Consider the following 25,588-nt stretch of genomic DNA (forward strand, 5'->3'; position numbering starts at 1 on the left):
TGTGAATAAAGAGAGGAAATCTGTATATCCTAAGATGGCAAAACCACTTTATTTAGATTCTATTTGTCATAACTATATGGCTTCTTAAGGTACTCAGTACACTGTTCAATACTTGAATACACTGAGAAACCTCACAAGATTTAAGCTAAATTAAGACATGTACATTTACATTATAGTGATGAGGAAGGAGTTAAATTTCACTGACTGGAAGGACACTAGATTTTATATGCTTTATAGAGATATCCTACTATTTATAGAATGCTACTATTTTTAAAGTCTATTTTTTTCAATTACCTCTCTCATATATATACTCAATAGTATATATAAAAAGTTAGTCATTAAATTCTCTGTGACCTACAAAATCATTCCAATATAGAAATCTTTACTCCAGGGATTCAAGCTGAGTCTCTGTGAGCCAATAACTGTGCTCACAATATTACACTCTAGATAGAGACAAAACTTGCTTTAATTTCTCTGGAAAATAAGTCACATTTTAGTATATGCCAGAACAAGATGTTCTTGTTCAAAAATCTTGTGAATGTATTCTTAGTAAATTAAATACAGCTTCTCTTAAAGAAATATTACAGCATGTAAACATATGGCTTTCTCTACTTGCTTATAATTTTTATAATTATTGCGCCAAATGTATTTCTATAAAATGATGTATTTCCTATACAACCTATGGTCACCATAGTTTATAATCTGTTACTAATAAACAGTGCTACCACATCCTTGTTAAGAGTCAGAATCACTTAACCTTTGAATATTAGAGGCCTTCCATTTTATCTCATTCATTACCATTTATGTTTTATAGAGGAGGAAACTAAGACCACATAGCTAACACATGGAGAGACTGGGTCTCTGACTTTAAGCCAGTGTCCTTTTAAGAGTTTTAAGTCACTAAAACCGCCAATTAAATAATCTTAACAGAAAAGCACAATATGCAAAGCAGAAGAGTGATACTGGCTAAATTTCTACTAAAACAGGATTTGAACTTACAATCCTAAAAGCTCGCTTTTTGGCTCACCTACGTTCTGTCTATTCTTTCACTGAGTTAAAAGCCGCAGTGGGAACACCATGATGTGCAAGACACACAAGATCCCTGCCCTCACACAACTTAAAATTCTGTGGCAAAAACAAACGACACATAACAAAATAAAATAAATGATAAATACTCAATATAAAGCTGGCTACATTCATCACATGCTCAGTTATAAAGTTCACTTAATGATATGGAAAAATCAAGATCTAAGAGCTAGTTGAGGATAAACTCTAATACCAAATATACCTCTATGAAATACCAAACTTAGTTATACACTACTAGATGTATGTATCCTACACATATGTCAAGATTCTAAATATATATTTATACACACATACAATCTATAAAAGAACCATGCTCAATAAAAGCTAAATCACTTCCTAAACAAGTTTTCTAAAGTCCTCTCTGAAATACTATAGAAAATAAAATGCTTTTTTTCAACTCTATCCAGCAGATGCTTTTGCCTATGATTGGATAAAATTTTCCATTTCAATTACCAATGTGCAACTGTTTGCATTATTGCTTTAATTTCTTGTAGGTACTGAGGTTATATTAGCTGTTACAGTTGTCGAACTGAGCTTGTGTCACATCATTTTATCCAGTTTAGTCCAAAATGACCCTGAACTATATAAACAAATAATGATGAATATACATTTTTTTTTTTTTTGGTCTTTTGACACTAAAGGGGACTTGGAGTTGATGCCAAATTGATATTTAATTAACAGAAACCTGAGTTTCTCAAAACAAAGACATCTGCAGGCAGATTTTAAGCATGTAAATAGGTTTACTGCACTTTGTAAGTAAGGATTATTTCAAATTTGAGTTGTAACTTACCATGAATTCAGTGCCATTATTTAACAAAGCAGTTTAAAATGTCTTTCCTTAAAAAAGGCCAAGCTTACTTTAAAATGTTTTAACTTCACAGAAATCATTTACCAATGTATTTTAGAACAACAATGTGAGAAAAATATAGGAATTATGGGCAAGGGCTTAAGTTTAGAAGTTTATAGTTTTAGTAGCATACCTCAAAGCTGAAGGAACAGGCTGCTCAGTTTAGTCAATGTAGGAATCTGCTGGATGACTAGCTTCTGAATGAAATGAGGTATTCATGAAGTATAAAATGACTGCTACATTTTGCTGAGAACAATGAACTCTCTCTCTGATCCAGAAAGCCTTATGTCTTCTGTCAGAATATGTATATAAAGCAATAGCAGGATAATTTACTAGCTTGCAAATAAGGTAACAACTCAGATCCTTCACAATTTCTGAGAGAAGTGTGAGAAAAGTATTGCACTGAAGGGGCATGGGGGTTCACAATCTACTGGAAGAGATAAATGCCTAAATAATTGTTATGAGGTGATAAAAAGATAAAACCATAACACAAGAACATGAAAAATTAATTTTGAAAAGAAGAAGTTGAAATATTTGGGGGGAGAGGGAGAATCAATTGAAATAAGCCTGGGACTGACACTGAACATTCAGACTATGGTGGGCGAGGAGTAGAAAACTTATTATTGGGCCATCCTTGTCTTCTTGTAAGGCATCTATTCAGCAAGGTCAATTATTGGGACTTTGTTAGAAGATGCATTTTTTTTTTCAAATCTGCAGATGCACCATCTTCTGGGATTTCAGAAGTTTTCATTAAGAATTAGTCATTCTAATCATTTGTTTTCACACACTATGAAAACTGTCAAAATAAAAATGTTAAAACAGATTCAAGATAAACATTTCCAAGTTTCACTAAATACTATTTAGCATTTTAAGGTAAGAAATAATAGAAATTTCATTATGAAGATTTTTATTAAGTTATAGTATATTACAGTTTATATCTTAATAAGATTTTAATCTTTAGGGTAATATATAAAAACCTACTTGGCCACATTACTTCTTGAGTTTCTTTTGGGCAGCCTTCTTCTTGACCATTTGTAATCGCTTCATGGCATTGAGTTGTGATTCTTGTGAAGTTGGACCTTTAAGGGATGCTGATGGAGAGCTGCTCGATTCGGAAGTGGTTTTGTTAGTGGTAGTTCCACTAGGCCCTGATGTCCCACTATTTCCATTCCCACTGAGCTGGCTGCTGCTTCCTGGAACCAAACTACTTGGACTGGGAAGACCTACTTTGCTAACATTGTCACAACTAACTGAGCGACTAAGGCCAGTTTTGCCTAGAGTGAGAGGTGGAGGTGGTTTCAATGGTACAGTTGGTGAAGTGCTGTTATTGGAACCTATTTTGGAACCTAGTCCCCCTTTGGATGTTGTTGCCAGACCAGTCAAACCCACGGGCTTCTGGTTAGCAGAAGAGGTAGCAGGTTTCCCGCTATTGTTTTGGGCTGCTGAACTCAGTTTTGCTGTTGACGGACCAGCAGAAGTAGTTTTGGCTGCAAAAGCTGCCCATCCAATTAGGCCACTAGTTGCTGAAGAGGAAACATTGGTGCTAGAAGAATTTCCTGAAACAACCGTGGATGCCTAAAAAATATAAGATAAATGTTAGAGCCAAGTATAATTAATATCTAATATTCTGAAATACATAAGAAGATTAATGGTTAAGACTTTTTATACAAAAATGATCTTGGAAATTTAAATCATCAAAATTAAGTTCTGATAAACTGATATGACAAAACACATAGAACAAAACCTTTCCATCGCTAACGGTGCTACCATTTCCAAAGCAGGAATTATGGGATGTCATATTCTTATTCTAATCATTTCAGAAAAAAACTTCCTTTCTGAGGACTGCTTCTAGATTCGTCACAAGCCACATAAGAAAATCAGATTTAATGTTTTAAGTTGTTTTTCATGCAAAAAAGATTATTGTTTAGCTTAGTAAAACTACTAATTCTTTAGACCTTGCTCCAAATGACTTGTGGATCAATTCAAAAACAGAATCCACTCTTAATGGACAAAAATGCTTATGCCCAGGATATTTAGTAGAGGTCTGAGATGAGATTTTGAACCTATTTAAAAAAAAATTCCCCCTAAATTTTGAGCACATACTTGCATATATACAGGTATACTGCATTAACTACATGAAATTTTACAACTGGTGAAATACTAAAAAGGTTTCATAACTTTATTTTCCCAATTTGACCATGTTTCCACTGAAACCATCACAGAGATCTCTGTTTCTATCTAAAGGATTTTTTATAAACTTTTTTATAAACTGCCCCAATAAGCTGTATAGTGACATTTTGGGTATGCCTGACTCACTCCCAGATTTATTCCTTAAAGGTGTAACACATATTAAATTTCTCTAATTAACTTCCTTGGATAGTCAAAAGCTAACAGAGTACTAACGTCACTACATAAATACTGTTCTTCTTCATACAAAAACAATTTTTTTCACATTAACATTTAGGGGAAAATGCACTTTGTTCAAATTGATTGTGAACTGAATTTTTCTATCTTATATTCATGGGTCACAAAAGTGTTAAATATGTAAAAGATGAAAGTCTTACAAATAGTATCTTACTTAATATGCTAGTTATCATGCTTAAAATACACCCAGTTATATTTTAGAACCGAACTCTGAATGAGTTGATAAAATGTTTTTAGTTCTTACAAAGTGGTCTTCAATGTTATCTGCACTAAACACTATAAACCAATGAGAAAAATACTGAAAATAGAGTGCTCTGAGGTCTTTATAAAAGGAAGGTCCAGATTATTGTTCACATACTGTGAAAAATGACAGGATTTTTTACAGTAACATCATATAATGACAATCTCATAAGGTAAACTTTACATAAATTGCAAATTCCTAGAGAAATGCATATATTTAATGAGAAAAAGTTAGCCAAGGTAACAAAAGGACACAGGTGTGATAAACTTAATTTTCAATTATAAAAGATGTAATTTTTTCCTTTTCTTTCTAGTAAATATTAAAACTGCCTTCCATTTGGCTAAATGATCTTTCAACAAACTTCACAAAAGAAAACTCATCTGAAGTAATCAAAAAGACCAACACTTATGAAGTACAAAGCAAGTTCTGTGTATACGACATTTTATTTTAATGGTTTGCTGTTACTGGTATTGCTTTTCAATTTACTGAATTTCATAATAAACATTTATTCCATTTTATTATAAAAATATCAAAACCTCTTAATCAGAACAAACATGACAGTCAAGGCCTTAATTTATTTGCTGCAAAATAATTTCATATTGAATTTCCTAAAAATAAGCCTTAGTAGTAATAGGTTAGTATAAAAATCTATCTGAAAGTAATTTAAGTATAGAATATAGCAACTCTAATTATTTTCAATAAATTATTCTTACTTCTACTCTAACTCACCAAGTTTCTATGTGACAAACCAATAAGGGCTATCCCTTGGAATATCAACTCTTCCTTGGTAAATTAAATTAAAAATGATCTGCAAATAAAATTATCAGTACCTTTTTCAAGAGTACTTTATACTTATATTCTTGATTTTCACTACCTATAGCCAATTGGACAAGGTAATATCTTTAGAATTTTCTGGGGGTAAACTTTGAGAATCCGGAGCTAACATTTTTTCTTCTATCTTTAGTATTCTGCTTAAAATCAGAATGTGTAACTCAATAAATGCATTCCTTTTGTTATAAAATTAGATTAGAAAAATATTTTATCCTATGATAGCAAAATGCCAGGATAATAATAATAATAATAATAATAATGTAGCATGATGTCAAGGATGAAGACCAAGGAATGAGAAAGGTAATACTCTCACTAGATAATCTGGCCCCTTAGTATAAGAGAGAGCCACTTCATGGGAAAATTCATGATAACAGAAAGAAATAAGAGAAACCAACAAAACTTCTTCAATCGCCAATGAGTAGGAAGGAAAAAGCTCATAAGTGATGTGAGGAGCAAAACAATTGCTACTGTGGACAAAGGTATTTAGAATTGAAACCAAATTCCTGATTGCAGAATATTGGCTGACTACATGGGAATGATAAAGAATGTTATCTTAGAATGCTCACAAATAGTTCCTAACCACGATAAAAAAAGAAATAGCAGACGATAAAAAAAGAAATAGCAGAGCTCGAGTTAAGATAATTATATAAATGTTCCCTTTCTACTTAATGTTAACAGTTTGTTGTTTAGTCACTATGTCCAACTCTTTTGTAACCCCATGGCCACAGCCTGCAAGGCTCCTCTGTCCATGGGATTTCCCAGGTAAGAATACTGGAACGGGTTGCCATTTCCTTCTTCAGGGGATCTTCTGGGCCCAGGGATTGAACCTGTGTCTCTTCATTGGCAGACGGATTCCTTACCACTGAGTCACCAGGGAAGCCAACGTTAATGGTAATACAGTCTTAATTTCCAACATTTGGCCATTTAGTCTACAAAGTTCCTGATTAATTTTTTCAAGTAACTATTACTAAGTCAACTAAATTTAAAGCCAATCTTAGATAAAAATAGAATGTACTATACCTTGACTTCTGATCTCTTAAATGCTAGAAAAGTTGTCTCTGGTTTGAGTTTAGTTTCTGGTTTCTTAACCAATGGATCTTTAACAGCTGGAGCTACAGAAACAACTGTGGGGGCTGGTTTCTGTGGTGGTTTCTGAGTTTTCTGAGCCTGCAAAAATCAGTGTTAAGATTAAATTAGCTACAAAATCTTAGTTAAATGTACAAAAAGACAATAAAATCTACCACAGGACTCCTCAATGAACTGGAATACAGATAAACATTTAACTTTAAAAAATATAACTGTGATGACATCAAAAATATAGACTCTTGGACAAATTATTTTTATCATATCAATTAATGCCTTTATAGATTTTATCAGTTTCTAAACAGTAAAGATAACATGAGGTTTTAAAAATCATGCAAAAAAAAAATCATGCAGACTGGAGTTAATTAAATATTTTAACAAAATAGACCAAAATCATTAAAAAGAAAAAGAAAAAAAAACCATATAAGCATTTTCAGTTTTATTTTGACCAACAATTGATCTTTTTCCTTTATATTAGGTACTTTACTAAATTATCTTGTACATGAATCATTTTTCAGTTTATTCTTTAGTGTTGTCCAGCTAAATAGTATTAACTATATAAACGGTATAGTGCAATGTTTGAGAGGACAGTTTTTGGAATCAAATAGAACTAAAATTAAAGCCCAGCTCAACTACTTCCCTATCTATGTTACCTCAGGTAAAATATGTAAATTTCCAGAAGTCTTGTTTTTCATCTGCAAAATGTGGATAAAATCTTCCGTTCTAAAGGTGGGTTATGAGAATGAACTGTGATTATATAAGAGTTTACACAGTGTCTTGTACATGTTAAGTGCAGATAATAACAGTTACTACTTATCATCATTATTTACAAATGGTAAGAAAACAAAGTTTTCTAACTTAATCCAGAAGAACCCTTCTCTACTAGATGAGTAATGGTGCTCCCAGCCATCCCACTGTTTTTGACAGTCCTAGTAAGGTCATGCAAAACTATACCAAAAACTTTATTAATGATGTGTTCCCATTTTTGGAAATTTGAATGTAGCTGTTTTATCTTTGTTTAGACTTTCTTGTGCTATGGTTTGCCATATAATATATTTTCATCCTTAAGTCTCAGTTCATCCCATTTTTTATATTACATATTTTCCACATGAAAGTATACCTACTTTCAGACATCACTTATAAAGCAACACTCAGATCAAGAATATTATAAAGGATGCTGGAAGATATCTATGGTAAAATATCTCTTACTACCAAGAAAGATTATCGTACCTTGTACTGCAAACCATGTTATGAAAATGTAGCCTTCAGAGTATCAGAAGTACATGGTATTCTGATCTTACACTTTCCTCCACCCACATCAGTAGATGAGGTTAGACTCTGAAGACTGACCTAACTTGTATGCTTTAGCAGATGAAGATTCCTTACTATAAAGCTCAGAAAAAACCTCTACCTAGGAGATCATGTTTGGATCTTCTGCTTCCTGGCTATTTCACCTAGTCATCTTAGAACCTAAGAGATACCCAAAACCCTCTGTTCTTTGCTGGTAGTACTAGTTTAGGGAACTAGGATATTATCACTGATTCAGTATTGCTCAACAAAGGCACTATAATTTTTTATTGGGTGACTGACTCACACAGTGTAGAATGTATGAAATTCACCACTCAAGGCAATATGGCCAGTATGGTAACAATCAAAAATACCACGTACTTCTGTTATTGCTGAGTAGGAATATGTTACCACCTTAGACTGAGAACCACTACAATAAGTCGTGAGTGTTGGGGCAAATCCCACTGCCTGGTAGAAAGAAAATTACAGAACTAAAGAATAACTCTGGACCCTGCCACCCACTATCATGCTCTGACATTAGGCATTCAGCACTTGACTCGGACATATAGACTGAACTTACTGACTGCTGATTTCTGGCCCAAATCTATATTTCCTCTATTTTTATGTATCTTAAAATGAAACAACAGAATGTAGAATGTGTCCAGTCCTGAGGTCTGCTCTGGTGCTCTGGTGAGTGAATGAGACTTGCTTTTAATACAAATTAATTAGGCATTTAATTTGCAAAGTTGATAAAGAATAAAATGTATCAGGATGAGGAGAAGCTGAGAAACTGGACATGTGGGAACATGAAAGTTCACCACTTACTCAGGGAATGAACCATTTGGTCTCGTGTGGCCATAGTATGTGGTGTATATGGTGAAGTGGTGGGAAGAAAAGGATACAAACATAGAGCTGGGTCAAAGAGAGAAGGTCCACAATCCACCCTAACAAGGATAACTTCACTATATAGGTAATTGAGAGCCACTGGGCACACTTAAACAGATAAAGTTAGATAACTATTGTAGAAGAATATTCTAATTGCAGTGTGTAAAATGGACTGAAGGGAATCAAGGAGCTAATGCAACAGCAAGAAATGAGCGATTTGTGGAACAGGGTAATAAAAGTGAAATGAGCAGATCTGTGACATACATATGAGATACAATTAACAAGTTTGGTAAACAAAGGGATGTGGATTTAAGAGAGGCATCAAGGATAATGTTATCAGTTCAGGCAAAGGAGGAAAAACTGAGTGGAGAAGAAAACAATTTTAATTTAAAAAATACTGCACTTGAAGTAACTGTAGTAACTGGTCATCTGCCAAAATTCACTTCAGAAAGAGGGTAAGAACTATAAATATAGATTTGGTACGAGTTAACTCACAAAATGTAAGGGAGGAAAAACAGGAGAGAACAGTACTTACTTTATTAAGAAACTTATAATAAAATAATAAAAAATTCTGAAGCTATGTTAAAGAAAGATCACTATCACAAGTTATTTATTTTGACTAGTAATTCTTAGTGACTACTTGCGCCAAAGTGCTGGAACATACTATTCTGCTCACCCATAATTACTTGGGTTGAAGTCCTGGAGGGTAGTTTAAGTAATAAACTAAATAAAAATCACACAGAGCAGAAAAAATACTGTACCATGTCACAGAAATTTCTTGTTACAAACACAAAGTATAAATACTACTGAAATTTTATTACTTTTCATAGGAATAAAAACATAATCTATTTCTGATTTAGTGATTAAAAAGTAGATATCTTGATTTTTTTTTTCTTTTTATTTAACTGAGTACTTCTGACTTTAAAAACATATATTTGGTCAGAAAAATTTATGTAGAAATTCACTTGGTTAACAATATGAGAACTCCTCTATCAGAAGTCCTTAACCTTCTGGAGAAAGCTACAATTCACAAAAATACAGGCACTCCTATATTCACAGCAGCACCACTTACAACAACTAAGACATGGAAGCAACCTACACGTCCATCCGCAAAGGAATGGATCAGTCCGTGGAATTCTCCAGGCCAGAATACTGGAGTGGGTAGCCGTTCCCTTCCCTGGTAAGTTACCAGGGAAGTCCCAAAGATATAGTATAGACATACACAATGGACTATTAGTCAGTGATAAAAAAGAACAAAAATGCCATTTGCAGCAATGTGGCTGGACCTAGAGATTATCATATAAGAGAAGCAAGTCAGACACAGAAAGACAAATATCATATGATATCACTTATATGTGGAATCTAAAATATGACACAAATGAACTTATTTATAAAACAGGAACAGACTCATAGAGAATAGACTTGTGATTGCCAAAGGGGTGGGAGGAATGAGGTAAGGATGGATTGGAAATTTGGAATTAGTAGACAAAAATTATTATGTATAGGATGGATAAACAACAAGGTCCTATTGTATAGCACAGGGGACTACATTCAATATACAGAATCACTTTGCTGTACATCAGAAACTAACATTATAAGTCAACTCTACTTCAGTAAAAAATAAATAAAAAAAAAAAAAGAGTCCCTAATCAAAGGTAGGGGAGCAGGGATGGGGGAAGTAAACAAGACACTGAAGTAAATAACAACTTGATTTCTTTAAAAGGAAAATGATAACATTCATCCATCTACTTTTTAAATGAATAAAAGTTAGAAAATAAATTCAATATAACAAACGAAAATGTTTCAGTATGACATTAAAGGCAGTTATGTTTGTGAGCAGTAAACTGAGAAAGTACTTGAGAAAATAGGTTAAATGGTCACTTGAAGACAACGAGAAGGAAAGACAAGGAATAGAGAGAGAAATACAGAAGGAAAGACAGAGGTAGCTTTGCACACAGCTTGTAAGTTTGGTGGTTTGCGCTCACTCAGGAATAGACATTTCCAATATTTCCTTAACAGACTCATCAAAGACTAGGGCTTTGTATCTCACGACTTCCCATAGTGCTTTGCAGTATTTTTAAATGTGCACAAATACACTGACACACCAGTAGGAAATAGTCCTAATTTGTGGGTCTCCAATTCTGTTCATTTATACTAGAACAAGCTAAAAGCTGAGCAGAGAAAAATAGATATATATGGTCTGGTCCACTTAGGCATAGACACATAAACCACACATTTATATTATATAAACAAACATTAAAATAATCAGCTTATAAGATTTTTTTCAATAGCATAAATGTTCGAATTTTTATCTTAACAACCACATATTAACCAAAAAAATGGACAGAGATTGTTTAAAATGGAGAAAAATAATTCCTACCATTCTTTTCATTTGTCTGGTACATCGGGCACAATACCACACAAGGCGAGGGTCATTCACTTCCTTGTCTGTCACCTGGGGCTTATGGCAATCTTGGTGGTAGAGATTATGGCATTCCTGACATTCTACTAATTGGTTACCCGATGCCACTGTCATTTGCCTAAGAAAATAAATCATTAGATATGACACATATTTGAATGCAACAATTTAAAGCCACTCTAGGGTTCTTCTGGTGAAGTTTGATATATTAAAGAGGGTAAAGACCTCAGAAAAGCCAAACAGTAAAATAACAAATCCCAACGTGTAGCCTGCACAAAAAATTCATTTCTTTTAAAGGTTATGCTCAACCAGTAAGAAATGTATAAGGTGACTTAGGCTAAACTTGGCTATATTCTTCTTCTTAGCATTTTCCACTGTAATTTTTTTCTTTTTCCCAGAAGGTAGTAGACCTTGGCTCATCCTCCAACAGTCTCATAACATCTTCTTTGTACCTCTATTCAATTCCTTTATATTTGTTGCCTACATATTGTTCTATCTTCTTCATTAATACATGAGTTGCCTAAAGGTAGAAAACGAACCTAATTATCTGCAGTGCCTAGCACATTACTGCACAGACATGGGGTGCTCCGTAAATAAATGTCTTAATCAACAAAACAGAATGTATTAATAAGTGTATCAAACAGGTAAAAATTGCAACAGCAACAGCCTCAGACTTTCGTAACAAATCTTCTTATGGAGGATTGCAATTACTAGTTCTTTCCCCCCTATTACTTTACCATTTATTTCTTTATATGAAAATGATAACCCTTACAGTAGATAAAGGTTGAAATAAACAAATATATGTTAAAGCAATGAGGCTCTAACAAAATAATCCTATTCAGAAGTACAATAACTGATGCTCTATAATGTTCACAAAATTTTAGAGCTATGCATTCAGTCCCAACGCACTGGAATTTAATATTTTCATGAAGCAAATAGCAGGAAAGGTGATGATCTCTTCTACTGTGCTAGGCAATGAAAGTCATTAACAACTAAAGATGGACATCCTGGTATCAAGGAATTTAAAATCTAATTATTCTGATTTTTAAGATGAATCTTCTACTAAGCAAAATTATGTTTTTATAATTATGTATCCATGTTTCAAAACAATACTCAGAATGACCTACATGATCCATTAATTTCATTTTCCTTATCCTTAGGAAAAGATTTAATACTATTTTAGAAAATGGTATATAACTGTTTACTTTATAAATTCTATGAACACTTCAGGGAAAAAAAAGCAATATAGTCTTCTTAAAAAGAAAGGTGGAAATAATTTAATCTGCTAAACAGTGTCTCACTAAAAATTAAAGCAGTAAGTGCTTTTACTCTAGAAGCCAAGAATGCAAAAAATGTTATTACAACATAACTGATTATAAAGATGCCTGTCAGTAATATAAATTTTTGACAATTTATTAGACATTAAATTGCCACATGGGCAGTTTATCTCCTATCCACCTCCAAATAATGAAAACAGAATTTAAAAAACACCCAACAATTGGTCTATTTTTTTTCTTTTTTAAATTGTTTGTTCTTTACAAAGAAACAAAAGAATCTATGTGGCAAGGTACAACTTACCTACAAACAACACAGGCCAATCCCATCTCCATGGCAAAATCATCAGCGCTGGTCTCCTCAAAGCTGGAAAGGTCAGCCATGGCTAAATCCTTGCTGGTTTGGACAGTGATGGGAGAGGACCGTGTCTCTGGCTTCTCCAGTCTAGGTTTCTTTGGGACATCAACTCCTTCAGTGACGTCTGATTTCATCTATAAAAAGCACCCAGTCAAAAAGTAACACATTAAAATAAACTTTAAATCACTGAGAGATGTACAAGATAGACAGTGTGCAATGACCAAGTCCACTCCACAGATACTTTCACATAGTTAGGGACAAAAGCACACACTAAAGACCTGTAGAAGATTTATAGTAAATTCGTACTCAGGATGTTCAAAGAATCCAACAAGGTAAAAAGAAACAAATCAGGACAGTTCAGCATGCATCTGTATCTCTCTTTGTACTCTTTTATTCATTAAAGAATCATGGAAGTTCAATGGATTTACTTACACTGCCCTCCTACCCACCACTGGATGCTTTGAATTGAGAAGCCACAGCACTAATAAGGATATTTTTAAGGCTATTTTTAAATATTTTAAATTATGAACTAATGATATTTTATACTGAAAAGAAATGAATAATGAACTTCTACCAGTAACTCAGGCTTAACACATTGCCATATTTGTTTCAAAGCAAATTCTGGCTCCTTTCTTTAAAATATAAAGAGAACAATATAATATAGATTATAAAGAACCAGTATTTAGAAAAAAAACCAGTATTTAGAAACACAACCCCTTGAGAGCAAGTATTACTAAAGTTTTTTTAAGTGTTTTTTTTACTAAGTTCTAAAATCCTAATAATTAACTATGTGCAAAAATCATTCACAGTAGACAATCCAAGAGTTTTCTGTAACCCTGTTAAGGCACATGCCTTTCTGCAAATTTCATGTCTAGTGATTTACATCTTTATTCTTTCCTTGCCATCTTTTCTTTTCAACAACTGTTCCAGTTAAAATATTTGAGTTATAGATTAAAGTGTACACATGAAATTAGTATATCTTCTAGGGCTCAAATATTTGTTGACAATGATCTCAATAAATGGATCTAAAATGTTTCTAATTTTAAAAAAATCCATAATAACCAAAATATATTTACTGAGTGACTATTACATACTTTTACCAATTATTACATACAAAAAGCAAGCATAAAACAACTGATTGATTTACTAGAGTAAAGCAAAATCTTACTTTATCAGCAGGTCTCTTTTCACCTTCCTTTTTTACCTTCTCAGTTGTAAGGACCTTGCCATTATTATTGCCAGAAGGAAGACTAGATGATGTTTTGGGCTCTTGCTTAACAGAAACAGTTTTTGTGCTTGAAATTTTGGGTGGCTCCACATCCTGTGTATGAAATTAAAAGATACCTATAAAGAAATATTCAGACTAGTATATTATTAAAAAAAAAAAAAAACCAGATCACACATCTAAATTATCAGTTAAAAATTAAGACATCATATGTGCCAACATATTGTGTCTTTTTCTTCAATAAGTTTCACTATATGGTTTCACATTTGTGAACCATCACTACAATTAATATAATGAACATATTCATCATCCTGCCAAGTTTCCTTGTTGCCCTCTATAATCACTCTTGGAGGTAGACATCCTAGAAAACTAAGCCACCCATTCTCAGGTAACCACTGACCCATCTTCTGTAACTATATAGGCTGAATTTCCTAGAAATTTTTCTAAGTAGAATCATGCAGGATATATTCTTTTTTTTTCTGGCTTTTTTCACTCAGTATATTTATTCTGAGATTCATGAATGTCACTGAGTGTAACAAACGTTCACTTCTTTTGTTGCGGAATAGTACTCCATTGGACAGATATACCATGACTTGTTCATTCATTTACCAACTGCTGGACAATTGGGATGTTCCCAGTCTGGGGCTATTACAAATAATGATGTTATGAACATTCACGTACAAACCCTTACATGGACACATACTTTAATTTCTCTAGAATAAATGTCTGGGAGTGGAATATCTGGATTATATGGTAGGTTTATGCTTAACTTTTTAAGAAACCTCGCCGACCCATGTTCCAAAGTGGTATACCAGTTTATATTTTCATCAGGAGTACCTGAGAGTCCCAGTTCCTTCCTATCTTCAAATCCTCACCAACACTTGGTATCACTAATCTTTTTAATTTTAGACATTTAATAGATATGTAAGGCATATCATTGTAGATTTAATTTACATTTCTCTAATGGCTAAAAATGTAAGGGCAGGAGACGTTTTAGTTGCAACCAATTTCTCATGTACTTTAATAATTGCACTGCCTTCTGTTTTAGAATCTCAAAAATACTGCTTCTTGGGGCTTCCCTGGTGGTCCAGTGTCTATGAATTTGCCTGCCAACACAGGGTACATGGGTTCAACCCCTGGTCCGGAAGATCCCATATGCCGTGCAGCAACTAAGCCCTTGTGCCACAACCACTGAGCCCACATTCTAGAGCCCATGGTCTGCAACTACTGAGCCCACGCATCACAACTGAAGCCCTGCACCCTAGAGCCTGTGCTCTGCAACAAGAGAAGATACCGCAATGACAAGCTGACGCACAGCAACCAAGAGGAGCCCCTACTTAAAACACTTTGAGAAAGCCTGAGTGCAGCAGTAAAGACCCAGTGCGGCCAAAAGTAAAAGAAGTAAATAAACTTTTAGAAAAATACTCCTTCTTTAGTAATAATAGGAATTTCCTGTTTGGAGAATATCAATACTCGGAGCAGAACAGATTTGTTAGTATATTTTGTTGAGTTTTATTACTTTGGTTGGTTGGAGCTCACTGAACCTCCACAATGAGAATGGTAAAATAAAGGAAGTCACAATGGCTCTACTAGTCAAAGGACAATGAAAAGGTCTGAGGATACTAGAGCTTATTTTGAAAGAAGGCTGGGAGGAAAATATCACTGCTGACTTGGGCACTGAGTCTGGGACTTGGCCCTGTCTTGAGTTTGAGATTCTGGATTAGACTGAACTAGTCTGGTAGTTTGGTCTTTTCCTCATCAGTTTGGTATCTAGGTGCTCATAGACCTGGGTGACTCGAAGTTTCAAGGCTAGAGTTTTAGAAAGGTTTGAAAGAATGTCTTAGGTATGTATTGAAGAATATAGTAACACCTGTCATTCACTAAGAGCTTATTATATACCAAGTAGACACTACACTAGGTGACCAATGTATTTTATTTCTTTTAATGTTCATTACTTTGTAAGGTAGTTCTCATCATCCTCATTTTACTAATAGAGAAACAGATGCTAGATGAAATGAAGTTACTATGTACCTCAGTTTCCTTATTGTAAAATAAAAAAAATACCTATCTCAAAGGATCATTATCACAATTAAAATTAATTATACACCTGTATCACTGAGAAAAGTACCTAGGACACAGTAAATGTTCAAGATATGTTACCTGTTATCACACTAGTAAGAGGTAAGCTGGGATTTAAAACAGATTTGTCTGGTTCCAAAATGTATATTCTTTTCACAGAAAGCTGCTTGGCCATTTTGTTTGCAATGGGAGTGACATAGTTCTCACCGTTTATCCATACCTCCTTTTGCCCTTAAATTATCCTATCTATATGTAATTCACTTCATTGTAGAATCCCTGTCCTTTTATTTTCTTGCCCCTAAAACATTAGAGAATAATTACAAGCTATGGTTTCATTCAGCAGATTAAAAAAATTCTAATCATAAGAATTAAAATTATAATACATAAGTGGGTTTCTATACACAGAAAATAGTAGAACAAAATATTCCCCACTCTCAGCTAACTTTTCTATATAGTGGAATAATTCTCTGAAAGCTTGAGGAAAAAAAATAACACTATAAAGTTCTTCATGCCACAAGGGAAGATTATCTGGCAGACAGACTGTTTTGAGATGGTCTAACCATTAAAGACTACAAAACTCCCTCCAAGCCTCTAATTCAGTTATATACCTTTTGAGATGGACGGTAACTTGAATCAATGCCCCGAGCCAAAGATTCATCAAGTAGTGTTTTTAGCTTTTCAGCAGAATCCTTACTCTTTGAATGTAAGAAGCCTAGTGCTTTCAAAAAAATGGGATCAAGTTCCAAGTTCACTGCAGCAGCCATCCCAAACACCTGAAGGAAAAAAAAGAGAGAGAAGGTAATTTACAGACAATGGGCAATTACCTGTCAAAATTTATCTGTCTTGTTTTGTTTATAATAAGTATTAATGTGTACCTGATACAAAATTAAAACTGTCTAAAAGGTTATTACAGATAAATTTCCTTCTTATCCCTAATTGGAATTATCTAGTTCTCTTCTCCTAAAGTGAGAGTGTTATCAGCTATCAGATAAGCTCCTCCTCTCCACAGAGCCTCTTCCTAATATTGTTTTCAAATAGTACACTTACAATTTGGAACAGAGAAACTTGATGTGTTTAGGTCAAGTTTACAGTATATCAAAATTTCTTCTCTCAAACCTTATTTATACACCCCCACCCCCGCCACACACACACAGATTGGGGGAAGGGTGTCACGGGAGGACAATAGTTACAGCATACATTAAGCAATAAGCTATAAAGGTCTGTGCTGAAATTTTAACCTCGGTTATCTTTCTTTGCCTCCTTAGTCCTCAGACCCAATCTTGAATGCCTCAGAAAATATACTTATGATAATCTTATTGCATCACATTTAGATTGTGGTATCTCATGCATTAACCTATTTTTAAAAAGCAAAGTCTCTGACAAATGGTGCTAAAACATACATTTATATATATAGCTTATGATATTCTCTGTGCCCTAAGGAGCTTAAAAAATAGTGAAGATATGCATCAAAGGCTTACGAAATTCAAAACATTAAAAAGTTTTGTTTTCAGTTAATACCAACGCTATTATGTTGTTTTATTTCTGGTGTCACTTTTTAAAATACTTCTCCAGGCAAGGAATTATTAAAATAAAAATGTATACTTTGTATTCAATCCTTTGATCAACATTCTAGAGCCTGAAACTGTCTTCTGTCCTTGAGGTTAATACTGTAATAATGCGGCACACTTGTACTGCTAGAGTTAGGGATCTGTCAGCAATTCCACAGTAATCTCTCATTTTCAGGGATTTATAAAGCCATTAAAACCTGCTGTAGGTTTAATCTTGGCATATGAAAGACCCCCCCTGAAAATGGATTTTGTTTTTTCCTTCCCTATCTACCTTCCTCCTTGTACTTATTCAGCTTTTATAGGAAATACACATACACACACCCCGAATGGCTTTTTTTTTTTAAAGAAGGTATAAGATACCCATCTGATGGCCACAAAATTATTGCCAAATTCTGTGCTCTACTCAATCACTCACAAGCAGGGGTCCAAAGCTCAATATTAAAAGAAAAATAATCTACCTCAAACAGTGGTATGGGTGAAAGTGAAGTCACTCAGTCATGTCCAACTCTCTGCAATCCCATGGACTGTAGCCTACCATAGACTGTAGCCTACAGGCTTCTCCATCCATGGGATTTTCCCGGCAAGAGTACCGGAGTGGGTTGCCATTTCCTTCTCCAGGGGATCTTCCTGACCCAGGGGTTGTATGGGTAATAATTTAATAAAAATTGAGAAGCAACCTCTGTTACTTCTTAAGACTGCATTATTACATACATTACCCATATATAATGATAGGTACAGAAAGGTGTATTTTTTTTTTAATTATTCATGAGGTTGGTCACCATAAACATTCTGAGGAGAAAAGCTCCTCATTAAAATGTCCACAATGGTTCCTTTTTATTGTGGAGGTTTCACACAGTGGGTGGGGCTGGACGATTGGCTTGTCAAGGTTTCCTGGTTAGGGAAGCTTGCGTCGGTGTTCTAGTGCGTGGAACTGGATTTCTTCTCTCTGGAGTGCAGTGGAGTGTCCAGTAGTGAGTTTTGAGATGGGTCTATGTGTTAGGTGTGACTTTGGGCAGCACCCAGAGGGATCAGGTGGAGAGGGAGGTGGGAGGGGGGATCGGGATGGGGAATACATGTAAATCCATGGCTGATTCATGTCAACGTATGGCAAAAACCACTACAATATTGTAAAGTAATTAGCCTCCAACTAATAAAAATAAATGGAAAAAAAAAGTTCAATATAAAGGTAGAGGTTTATAACAACAATAAAAAATGTGACTGAGAAAAAAAAATAATAAAATGTCCACAATGAAAAGGACTAAAGTTGCCACTCCTCCTGAGTGCACAAGGAAACACAGCCTAGACTTTCTACTGACTTAAGTTTTTATAGCTCAAGAGCACAGTAGTTTACTTATTCAGAACAATCTGTATTTTGAGGTGCTGAAAGGATTGAAACTTAGAAGAATCCTTTTAATATACTCAAAAAACCATCACTTCAAATTTCTATGCTGAAAATTAGAAGCAGAGTATTTACTGTTTTATATTTCTGTAATCACAGATAGAAAAAGGTTTATATTACAGATTAGGTAACAAGAGTCAGCACCTTGTCTTTCACATGTCCTCCACTGGCAGGTGAATTCTTGACTACTAGCACCACTTGGGAAGCCCATATAATTGGTAGCTAAATACATACATAAAGACTTGTACTTACATTTTTACTCATGGAATAAATGATGAGAAAAGTTTGGAGACCAATGGGTTAGTCTTTCTAGTAATTTCCGGTTTCCCTTTTCCTATTATATATACATAATGGTTACTTTAAGGTACAAACTTGCCTCCCCCTTAAAAATCCCTCCAGTACTCATTTAGCTCAGGGCTTCCCAGGTGGTGCCAGTGGTAAAGAAACTGCCTGCCAATTCAGGAGACATAAGAGATGCGGGTTCGATCGCTGGGTTGAGAAGATCCCCTGGAGAAGGGCATGGCAATCCACTCCAGTATTCTTGCCTGGAGAATTGCACGGACAGAGAAGCCTAGTGGGCTATGGTCCGTGGGGTTGCAAACAGTTGGACAATGAAGTCAGACAATGAAGCACGCATACATGCCCTCAATCAGCTCAGTCCTTCCCCCCTCCACATTAATTTCATACATCTCCTGCATTCATATTAATTTCATTGCTAGCTCCCCATCATCTTCTAGCCCCTACTTATTACCAACACATTCCCCTAGATTTTTCCATGGTTTTCTCAAGCACTCCTTTCATTGCTTTCCCTTGACTGCTGCTGCTGCTGCTAAGTCGCTTCAGTCATGTCTGACTCTGTGTGACCCCATAGACGGCAGCCCACCTTGACTATCCCCCCCTCAAATGCACACAGACATCACCTGTTTCACAGCCTTCCCCAAGTAGTGAGTTGTTTCTATTCAAAGACCAAACAGAGGTCTACAAAGACCTTACTCCATATTGCTGTTTTAGGGAGAATTCTCCCTGACCATCATTGATCAACATCGTCTCTTCAAGCCCACACCCGCATGTTCACTGTTGCTAATGGACAGATTTGCACCGGGTTCATCTTCTTCCTCTGCCCCTTGCCATCAGCTCTGGTAATTCCAGCATCCACACTGGTGTTCTTCTCCAACTGCTGTGCTAGGTTTATTTAGATCTTCAACCTCAAAGAGCTTCATCTTTACCACTGAAGCCTGGAGCTCACAACTCTTCTTCTCTTTGACTACAGTCAATTCTCCTTTTTAACTACAATCTTCCATCACTCTCTTAATCTCTTCTACTGCTTTGACCCAGGAGCCTCTTCAGGGTACCAAGTCCATTTTTCTTTCTTTTAAAAATTTCTTTACTCCCATCCACCTGTACTTTGAATTTATAGAGGCCTCCACTTTCTTGTTTCCTCTGCTTCCTCTTTATTCGCAACTTCTCGACCCAACTTCTATTCCCCATCCAACAGAAAAAACAGGAGTCGAGCCTAAAATAAAACACTCATTGTTGTATGTTTTATCCTTTATTCTTTTGCTTTCTACCTTACTTTCCCTCTCCATTTTCTATTGCTTTCTCCAGTTTCTATTATTTCTCCTTTCTTACTGGAAAATGCACATTAGTAATTAGTATGTGGATTTTGAGTAGTGTGATGAAATCACACACCAGCGTGGCCCATCCTGCTTGGGACATGAATCATCCCTTTGTCCATTGAATCCCACCTGTGAGTCACTAGCCAGCTCGGTTATCAGATTGGCTGCCAGGGTACTGCAGTGCTTGCGTTCATGTTACCTTATTATTATTTATTTAATGGCCCCAAAGAGCCAGAGTAGTAATGCATGCAATTCAGATATGCCAGAGAAACTGCAAAGTGCATCCTCTAAGTGAAAAGGTGGATGTTTTCAACTTAATAAGAAAAAAGGTATATGCTCATATAATGAGGTTGCTAAAATCTATGGTAAGAACAAGTCTTCTATCTGTGAAATTGTGAAGAAGGAAAAAGAAATTTGAGCTAGTTGTGCTATTGTACCTCAAGCTGCAAGAGTTATAGCCATGGCGCATAAGTGCTTAATTAGATTGGAAAAGGCATTAAATTTGTGGGTGGACATGAACAGAATATGTGTTCAAACTGACAGAAATGCATTGGGCCAGAAAGCATTGAGCATCTACAAAAACTTAAGCAAGGGATCCCCTGAAATGAGTAATACCAGCCATTTACTGAAAGTAAGAGATGGTTACACAGATTTGGGTTTAGACTGAAAAATATATAAATTACTGGAGAGGCTATGTCTGCCAATGAAGAAGCCATTGTCACATTTCAGGCAGAGTTAAAGAAGCTGAAGGAAGAGACTACGTTCACATAACTTTTATTATGGTATGTTGTTATAATCATTCCATTTTATTACCAGTTGTTGTTAATCTCTTACTGTGCTTAATTTATTAATAAAACTTTATCGCAAGTATGTACATAGGAAAAAAATGGTATATATAAGGTGTGGTACTATCCATGGTTTCAGGCATCCACTGGAGATCTTGGAACGTATCCCACATGGATAAGAAGGGACCAATGAAGAGTGAAAGAAATTTCTTTTTCTTCTATGGTCCTAAAGAGGTCAGCAACTGTAGTGTAAATCTGTCACTCAGTAATGCTGGCCAAGAGAATTCACTGTCTCTTTCAAAAACCTTTCTCCTCCAAGAGAAATACTCAGCTTTTCTGGTTTTCCTTCTCTATCTCGGGCTCTTCTTTCTGTGGGTCATCCTTTCAATGCCATTGATCTTGGTATTGCCCAAGTAATTGTGTCCTCATCTATTTTCTTTAGTTCTGCTACTAGTTTCCCATTTAGTAATCTTTATATATCATGTTTTTTCAACTAGCATGTGTAGATAAATGATTTCATATGTTTATTCCCAGTCCATCTCAATTAAGCCTAAACGCCACATTTCCAACTGCTTAGTAGACATATCTAACTGGGTGCCCTAATGGTATCTCAAGTTCAGCTATGATTGAATTTGAAATTATGAATATCTTCCCCCCAAATTTCCCTGTCCTGCACTTTCAATAAATGACACACTCTCCATTAATCAGGTCTGAGGCCTAAACCTTTGCTCACTGAGTCCTTCCCAATTGCTTATATCTGAACAATCAGCAGGCCTTTCCTGTGAATTCTGAGTCTGCAACATTTCTCACATCTGTTCCTGTTTTTCATTTCCAAGGCTATTATTCAGATTCAGGTTTTCACTTGCTTTTTGTATTACAGCAATAATCTAGTTATTCTCCTTGATGTCAAGACAGCTGCCATATTAAATGTTCCTGCAACACATTTTCTTTCTTTCTTCTTTGAAAATTAAGGCGACCCACTGCCTTTAAAATAAAGCCGAATTTCTTGGCCTACCATTTAAAAAGATTCAGTAACTGGCACAAAAACTTTAATTCTTCCTCCCTAGATCTTCAGTAGGGCAGAGTCATTAGCTGGGCTTGCTACTTCTACTAAATTTGTCTGTCTGAGAAGCATTTTACGCATTTTTCTATTTCCAAATCCTATCAAGACCTGGTTCAAATACTACTTCTCATAAGGACTTTACTCATAGTGAGTGTGTTCTTGCTCTACTCCCTGGATCACTAATTCTGCTCTCCAAGGATATCTAAAAGTGGATTCTCAAGGTACGGGAGTTATCTACCTTGAACCACACTTTTTTTATTTTTTTGGATATTTGTTATATTCTCTATAAAACTCTCAGTACTTTAATGGGAGAAACTATCTTTTTTGCCTGTGTGTGTTTGTGTGCTAGGTGGCTTCAGTTCAGCTCAGTTCAGTTCAGTTCAGTCGCTCAGTCATGTCCGACTCTTTGCAACCCCATGAATCGCAGCACGCCAGGCCTCCCTGTCTATCACCAGCTCCCGGAGTTTACACAAACTCACGTCCATCGAGTCAGTGATGCCATCCAGCCATCTCATCCTCTGTTGGCCCCTTCTCCTCCTGCCACCAATCCCTCCCAGCATCAGGGTCTTTTCTAATGAGTCAACTCTTCGCACGAGGTGGCCAAAGTACTGGAGTTTCAGCTTCAGCATCAGTCCTTCCAATGAACACCCAGGACTGATCTCCTTTAGGATGGACTGGTTGGATCTCCTTGCAGTCCAAGGGACTTTCAAGAGTCTTCTCCAATACCACAGTTCAAAAGCATCAATTTTTCGGCGCTCAGCTTTCTTCACAGTCCAAATCTCACATCCATACATGACCACTGGAAAAACCATAGCCTTGACCAGATGGACCTTTGTTGGCAAAGTAATGACTCTGCTTTTTAATATGCTATCTAGGTTGGTCATAACTTTCCTTCCAAGGAGTAAGCGTCTTTTAATTTCATGGCTTCAGTCACCATCTGCAGTGATTTTGGAGGCCCAAAAAATAAAGTCTGACACTGTTTCCACTGTCTCCCCATGAGACAGTGATTTATTTCCCATGACGTGATGGAACCAGATGCCATGATCTTAGTTTTCTGAATGTTGAGCTTTAAGCCAACCTTTTCACTCTCCTCTTTCACTTGCATCAAGAGGCTTTTTAGTTCCTCTTCACTTTCTGCCATAAGGGTGGTGTCATCTGCATATCTGAGGTTATTGATATTTCTCCTGGCAATCTTGATTCCAGCTTGTGCTTCCTCCAGCCCAGCGTTTCTCATGATGTACTCTGCATGTAAGTTAAATGAGCAGAGTGACAATATAGAGCCTTGACATACTCCTTTTCCTATTGGGAACCAGTCTGTTGTTCCATGTCCAGTTCTAACTGTTGCTTCCTGATCTGTATACAGTTTTCTCAAGAGGCAGGTCAGGTGGTCTGGTATTACCGTCTCTTTAAGAATTTTCCACAGTTTATTGTGATCCACACAGTCGAAGGCTTTGGCATAGTCAATAAAGCAGAAATAGATTTTTTCTGGAATTCTATTGCTTTTTTGATGATCCAGCAGATACTGGCAATTTGATCTCTGGTTCCTCTGCCTTTTCTAAAACCAGCTTGAACATCTGGAAGGTCACAGTTCACATATTGCTGAAGCCTGGCTTGAAGAATTTTGATTCAGGGGTGGCCAACTCTATGTGAACCTATGGACTGTGTCCTCTGTCCGTGGGATTCTCTAAGCAAGAATACTGTAGTTGATTGCTATGCTCTCTTCCTATCTTTTTTGCCTACTATTTTGCTATTTTGCAAAGTACCACAATATAATGGCCATAGAATTACTAGAGATCAAAGTATAATGATCTTTTCTCTGCTTCTACACAGTTCTCAACATTTCCAAAGTCCCTTAAAAAAAGCGACAAAAAAGAAACTCAGGGTCATCCCCACTGCCTCGCCCTGCCCCCAAGCCCTAAAACATCAAAAAGGGAAAGGCAGTACAAAACAAAAACACCTCTTTGAAGACTGGGGACTTATACAATGTTACTATCTGCAATACTTTCTTGCCAATCCTTCGTCTGGATTAGATTTTTTAATCTCACTAGGCTGTAAACTCCATGCAAGCGGGGACTTGTTTTAGTCACTGTTACATACCTAGTGCTTGGAACTTAACAGACTCACAACTATTTGTTGAGTCACTGAACTAGGTTTCGTTTAAATGTCACTTTTGAGGGCTTCTGTGATTTCTCCAAACTAAGTTGGGCATTCATATATTAATATATGCTTTCCTCTAGATCCCATTTCCCACTTAACACGCCGATCTTAAAAGAAGTGCAATGTTGATTTTCATGTGAACCGAGAGGCAGGAAACTGACCCTATTCACACAGAGTGCAATATCAGGGTTGTCATCACAGAACGGCTCTAGAAAGCTTTGCCTTTTCATCTTTGCAAGCTCTCCTAACCCATCCCTTTAAAGATGCGGCCCTTTTTATTCCTTCACCGAGTTCTTGGTCCTAGGTTACACTGCTATCTTAGGCACACGTCCGGAACATAGGTGAGGCGGAAAGACCTTGATTGCAAACCAATCAAGTGACAAAGAATCTAAAAAGTAACCAGAGACGCTCAGAAGAAGAATGCCAATATTTTGACCAATGTCGTGACACACGCAAGGCCTAGCACAGGGCAAGGTCTTTGACAAGTGAGCCGGAGAGGTGAGAGGCAGACAGAAGGAGCTGTACAGAGAAGTCGCCAGAACCTGCCAAGGAAGGTCCGAGGCAGGATTCTAAGGACCTGGTCCCTGGGGCTTTGCCGTCGGCGCGCGCACACCAGCCCACAACACCCTCCGAGGAAGCAGGATCCTCACTGTAAGGAGAAAGCGGTCAGTCTGGGCACTCGACCGCCTGCAGACTGCGAGGTGTCCCCACAGGGAGCGCGAAAACTCTAAGACCCCACGGAACTACTCTCCCACCTCGCCCCTCGCGGAGGTCTCAAGCCCCAGAGGGTCGGCTGAGAGCCGGGCAGCTGGTCACTACTCACTACTCACCGCTCCGCCCAGCTGCTCCGTCCGTTGTCAGTGGCCTGGCGAACCGATCCCACCACCAGCAGCCCGCTGCGAGAGCGGAAAAACAAAGGTTCCCGCAGGAGGCGAGACTGGGGAACGTTTTGACTGTGCGA

The 25,588-nt window shown here is 36.3% G+C and overlaps 1 protein-coding gene across 1 annotated transcript; it reads right to left on the bottom strand.

Moving 5' to 3' along the window:
- Positions 1-2,823: 2,823 nt before the first annotated feature.
- INTS12 (integrator complex subunit 12) lies at positions 2,824-25,587 on the bottom strand. Its single transcript, XM_043438309.1, has 7 exons — positions 25,458-25,587; positions 16,648-16,812; positions 13,904-14,056; positions 12,682-12,869; positions 11,065-11,224; positions 6,450-6,596; positions 2,824-3,508 (listed from the first exon to the last, which is right to left on the bottom strand). Exons 2-7 carry the CDS (start codon positions 16,801-16,803, stop codon positions 2,924-2,926), a joined length of 1,389 nt encoding a protein of 462 aa, XP_043294244.1. The 5' UTR covers positions 16,804-16,812; positions 25,458-25,587; the 3' UTR covers positions 2,824-2,923.
- Position 25,588: the final 1 nt, after the last annotated feature.

This window comes from Cervus canadensis, chromosome 19 (assembly GCF_019320065.1).
Source record: "Cervus canadensis isolate Bull #8, Minnesota chromosome 19, ASM1932006v1, whole genome shotgun sequence".
In the NCBI taxonomy this organism is placed as follows: domain Eukaryota; kingdom Metazoa; phylum Chordata; class Mammalia; order Artiodactyla; family Cervidae; genus Cervus; species Cervus canadensis.

Bases quoted from the DNA above. Each gene is read 5' to 3' on its own strand.
- INTS12 (XM_043438309.1), bottom strand. From the start codon at position 16,803: ATGGCTGCTGCAGTGAACTTGGAACTTGATCCCATTTTTTTGAAAGCA. The intron at 14,057-16,647 runs GTATATAACTGA...TTTCATACACAG, and splicing joins GTTACCGTCCATCTCAAAAG to GATGTGGAGCCACCCAAAAT. The intron at 3,509-6,449 runs GTATAGTACATT...TATATTTTTTAG, and splicing joins TTAAGAGATCAGAAGTCAAG to GCATCCACGGTTGTTTCAGG.